The sequence below is a fragment of the Elephantulus edwardii genome, unplaced genomic scaffold (genome assembly GCF_000299155.1).
Source record: "Elephantulus edwardii isolate Elephantulus edwardi_28Jun2011 unplaced genomic scaffold, EleEdw1.0 scaffold00048, whole genome shotgun sequence".
NCBI lineage: Eukaryota > Metazoa > Chordata > Mammalia > Macroscelidea > Macroscelididae > Elephantulus > Elephantulus edwardii.
In genome coordinates this window covers 17654741-17659224 of record NW_006399798.1, presented here as the reverse complement: position 1 = coordinate 17659224, position 4484 = coordinate 17654741, and the positions used below count along the sequence as shown (strand labels likewise).

At 45.8% G+C, this 4484-nt stretch overlaps 1 protein-coding gene across 2 annotated transcripts in view; it reads right to left on the bottom strand.

The window, feature by feature from the left end:
* Positions 1 to 648: 648 nt before the first annotated feature.
* The window catches only part of TEX2 (testis expressed 2), a 65632-nt gene continuing 61796 nt past the window's right edge, over positions 649 to 4484 (bottom strand). For both annotated transcript variants that reach the window (XM_006886278.1, XM_006886279.1), the window contains 2 exons: positions 3080 to 3200; positions 649 to 771 (listed from right to left, as the gene is read on the bottom strand). In XM_006886278.1, the coding sequence (XP_006886340.1) occupies positions 649 to 771; positions 3080 to 3200 (244 nt within the window). The remainder of the gene's footprint in view (positions 772 to 3079; positions 3201 to 4484) is intronic.

The window sequence follows — 4484 nt, the reverse complement described above, 5'->3', positions numbered from 1 at the left end:
ATCGATTCCACTGTCCCCACTCCAGCTGATAAGAGAGTATGTGTGTGTTCTATGGCTACTTGCTTCCAAAATGCACAATTTAATATGGAAAGAAGATGCTATGCATATCTCTCTACCACCAAGGAGATGGCACAAGAGTTTCCACGCCCTCCACACACATCCCCACCCTGCCTTTCTCTAGAGTGTGGAGGGCTGCAGTCCAGCATATAAACTGTACAAGAGGGAAAAAAGTTCATTGTGCACTGGCTGCCTGAGGAAAAGCTTTGGAGGAGTCGAGAAGGCAAGGGGAAGCCTTCCAGTTGTACAGCTTTGCTCTTAGTGTGCTCTTGTGCTGTCACAAAAACTGGGAGACTTAAAAAAAAGCCACGGTGTGAGTCACCTGTAACTTCTATAACCTGTGATGAGATGATTCTCCCGCATCTCCTTCGCCTAGAATCAAAGCTTTGCAGCAGGCAACCCAGACATCTGTCACTGGACGCGTGGAATGACACCTCACAGTGGAATGGGCACCAGCGGGCGGAGGGTAGAAGCAGTCCTTTGAGAAACAGCTGTGGCACGAGTGAAGGCCAGTGCTACGGCACAGCGAGCAGCCGAGGAGCCCACACGGAGCTTCGATCTCGTAATACTGGGAACACCATCTCTTCCCCATCACGGCTGATCAGCAGCCTCCACAACAGGCTCTTTGAGGAGAGAAGACGCGGAGCGTGGGTCCATGGCTGAGTGCATTATCGGGATATAAACATCGTCCATGTTTGGCATGACAAAAACTTTCTGGAGAAAGAAAAAAGAAACCAGGGAAGAATGTTGTCTCCAATTGTTTTACTCTGGTTACTAATTTCAGGATTTAGAGAAGTTTTCAAAACCTCACTTGAAAAAATTTTCCTCCTTTTCTGTCCCTAATCTTTTTAAATAACAATTTAGAATGAGTTACAGAATCACAAATTACTACTAGTGCATGCGCACAAGAATGCCATAAATCAGCCCTGAGGCAGAAACAGCCTTATGTACACATAAGGAATTACGCAGATTAAGTTATAAATATTCAACATTAAGGAAAATGGATTAAACTACTCAAAGTATTTCTAAACTGTTATGTCCAGAACATGAGTGAGTGTATCCTTTCAATTCCTAGTCACAAATCTCGGTATTGCCCCCCACCACTGTCACACAAAGCTCACTATGGCCAGGACTGGAAGACTATCAGTGTCTAGCAGAAATGGCGCTTTGTCTCTGTTTAAAAACACACTTTATATAAGTGAATTTTGGCAATGGATTCAGTATCGCTGTGTCACAGAAGCATAAACACAGACAACCATGTGGCTTGGGAGGGGGAACAGCCACCAGCTTTTGCTTTTTGTACCTGACACCCCTAAAAAGGGATGACTCACATTCCTACTGTGTTATTGCAGTGAATTGAACTGAGTCCCCCAAAACACGTGTACAATGTTGAAACTATGTAACGATCCCCATGATCTGATAAAAAAGGATTAAAGGTAGACTGTGGCATAGCCCGAGCCAGTGGAAGGGGAAGTTTCTCTAAAGTGTGGCTTGTAACATTTTTTATTTCACTCAAGCGCTGGTGGCCTAGTGGCAAGAAGCTGTGCCACAATCCCAAAAGCAATCAGTTCGAATCCACCAGATGCTCTGTGGTACAAGGATGGGCAATCTCCTGTGTGATTAGCTGCCTCTGAAAACCCTCAGGAAGGTGAGCTCTGGGTCGGTTCCGACTCTACGGTACACAACAGATAAAAGCTCTGGTGCTAGTCCATAAAGAGTTCCGCTAACCTGAAGGTGGTGCCTCACTGGCAGGTTTGAGTCCGCCAGCAGCCGAAAGAGTGAAAGAGTGAAAAAGAGAAAGATGGGCATTCTTCTCCTGTGTGACTTATAGCTTCCCAAAAAACCCACTGGAGGATCAGCTACGAGCCGGTTCCAACTTGAGACCAGAACGGGAGAGAGATAAAAGGGGATGAAATCTCCTTGACACAAGGAAGGCCAAGACAGGGATGTACCGGCTTACAGATGCCGAAGGAAACAAGGCCCTTCCTCCAGAACCGACAGAGGACCCTCCCTGCCTTTGACTTCTGTCTTCCTAAATGGTAAGAAGATAATTTGTGTTTATTAAAGCCTTCCCCTTGGGGTTCTCTCTGTTAAAGCAGCACTGGATGACTAAAACAGGGATCTAGAAAGATAAGAAAGGAAGTGAGCCAAAGCTAACCAGGGTCAAAGTGCTTGTCCACTTGGTGATTATTAACTTTTCAGAAGTGGATTATCAGCTATCTTTAATCTCTAGCTTTTAAATAACAAGAACATGGCTTTTTAAAGGAAATAACCCCAAATTTGACAACCATGAAAGTAATACGGATCTTTTTCAAGAAATGAAATTCATTACAAAGTAAATGCATCGTTTGCTAATCCCTACCTACCTCCTCGAGAGACACAGTGCCTCAAACACCTGATCATGTCTGGATGGCACGTGCTCTTCTCAGGGCCTCAGCCACACAGGCAGAAGAACACAGCAAAGGGGATGCAGGCTTGGAGGAGGAGCTCTATAGACTGGGGATGAGGGACTGAGTCAGACTCAGCTGGGTACTCCAAGGGCAGGTGGTACCAGAAAAACAACTGCTTCAATGTCTGTCGAACTGAACCAAGTGAGAAAGGTGGATATACAACACAGGGTCAGGGAGCAGTTTCCCTGCCCACAGGTGGCTGCTGCTGGCTCACCCAGTCCAGCCCCGGTACTGGGAACCATGACGTCCAAAGAGAACCGAGCAGGGCGGAAGGGTTTACTCTGCCATACAAGGGTTTACTCAAAACTGGTGCACGACCTTCATCATTGTGGGCTCTGACCCACACCTTTCGGGTTTCCTTTGAAGACTACTCGTCAGGGTTCTGAGCAGGAGTTGCAGAATTTTAGAAGCTGTACCTGGGCTTTTATATGCATTTTTGACTCTATGTGCACTTTTCTGGGTGGAGGGTCTATGGCTTCTTTAAAGGTTTTCCTGATTGAAACAAAGTTCCGAACGTTTTTACGCAGAAACTCCTCTGCTCTATGAAACACTAGACAGCACACCAGGTCTACCTGAAACTCCTGCTCCAGTTTCTTCTCTATCCAGTCTGTCACGTGAACCAAAGTCACTTCTCTCTCTCCGAGTTTTGGCCGAGCTTTTAGCTCCACATATGGTGGCTTCCGGAAACCGTACCTTTGGGAAGAAGACAGCCACTGTTAGAAGCAAAGAAAGAAGTATCCAAGTGTCCAAAGCAGGGGTTCCTTATTATATGGAGCTTGATCACTACTGAAATACTCTCTTGCTCTCAAATATCTCTTAAAAAAAATTCAGCATGAACTCTGTGCTCCCCGGGACGAGTTTAGGGATGTGACAGAGTCAACAGCAGTTCTGGGTAAACTGGGAAAGTCAGGAACACCACTGTTTCTTGCTATTAATTTTTCCTAAAATGGCAGTATTTTCTCTCTCTTTTTTTTACCTCCTATTTTTTTTTATGCAAATAGTTGCCCAGTGGCATGGCAGTGGCACTTGGCTGCTAAGAGAAAGGCAGTCTGCTCCTGTAATGATTACGGCCGCGGAAACCTTAAGGGGTAGTTCTACTCTGGCCTATTTGGTCACTTGTGAGTTGAAGTAACAGGTTTGGCTAGGTTGCTTTAGCATATGTAATAAAATCAAGCGATGCAAGCATATTTAAAAATATTAACACTCACCCCCACCAAACTGGAGCCAGCTCGGAGCTGCCGCCCCACTGGGTTTTGGAGGAGGATACCACACGGGAGGAGATGGCCCATCTTTGTCCCGAAGAGCCTCTGGTGGATTTGAATGGGCAGAGGGGCATGGCTTTTGAGCTGGCAGTGCACCTCCCTGACAACTAGCCCACCAGAGCTCTCCTATCTACATGCAAACATATAAAGCAGAAAGAAAATACAGGTACCACTCGGGATCTTATGACAGGAGCAGAGAGGAGTGGGCTCAGTTTCCTAACCAGGCCGTGTGAATAGACAGAGCTTGCCAAGCTGCTGTGCACCTCCCGCTTTTTACGGCTTCCCGATGGAGGCTGGTGTGCTCAAGGAACTCACAAAAAGTTTGTGTGTTCTCGCATCACCAGAAAATGTCAATTTGTCATAGATCGCTGCTTTTGTAAAATACAATACAACTGGCAAAATACTATATACGTTTCTAAACATTTTCAGTAGCAACATTTAAATGTTTTTGTGGCTCAGTACAAACAGCTCCTCAGAGCTATTCTCAGGCCTTTCAGTGTAACTGAGACTTCAAAAGCTTGCAAGTAATGGGAAAGAAGAGGGGGCCAGCCTTTTCTATGTAAACACACTTTTCTTTTTTTTAGTTTTACTCTGTTGCCATTGAGCTTGTTGCAACTCAGAGTGACGACTCTCCACTGGGTTTCCAAGGCTGTGACTCTATGGGAGGAGACAACCTAGCTTCCTCCTGTAGTGGCTGCTGGATTCAAACCACTAA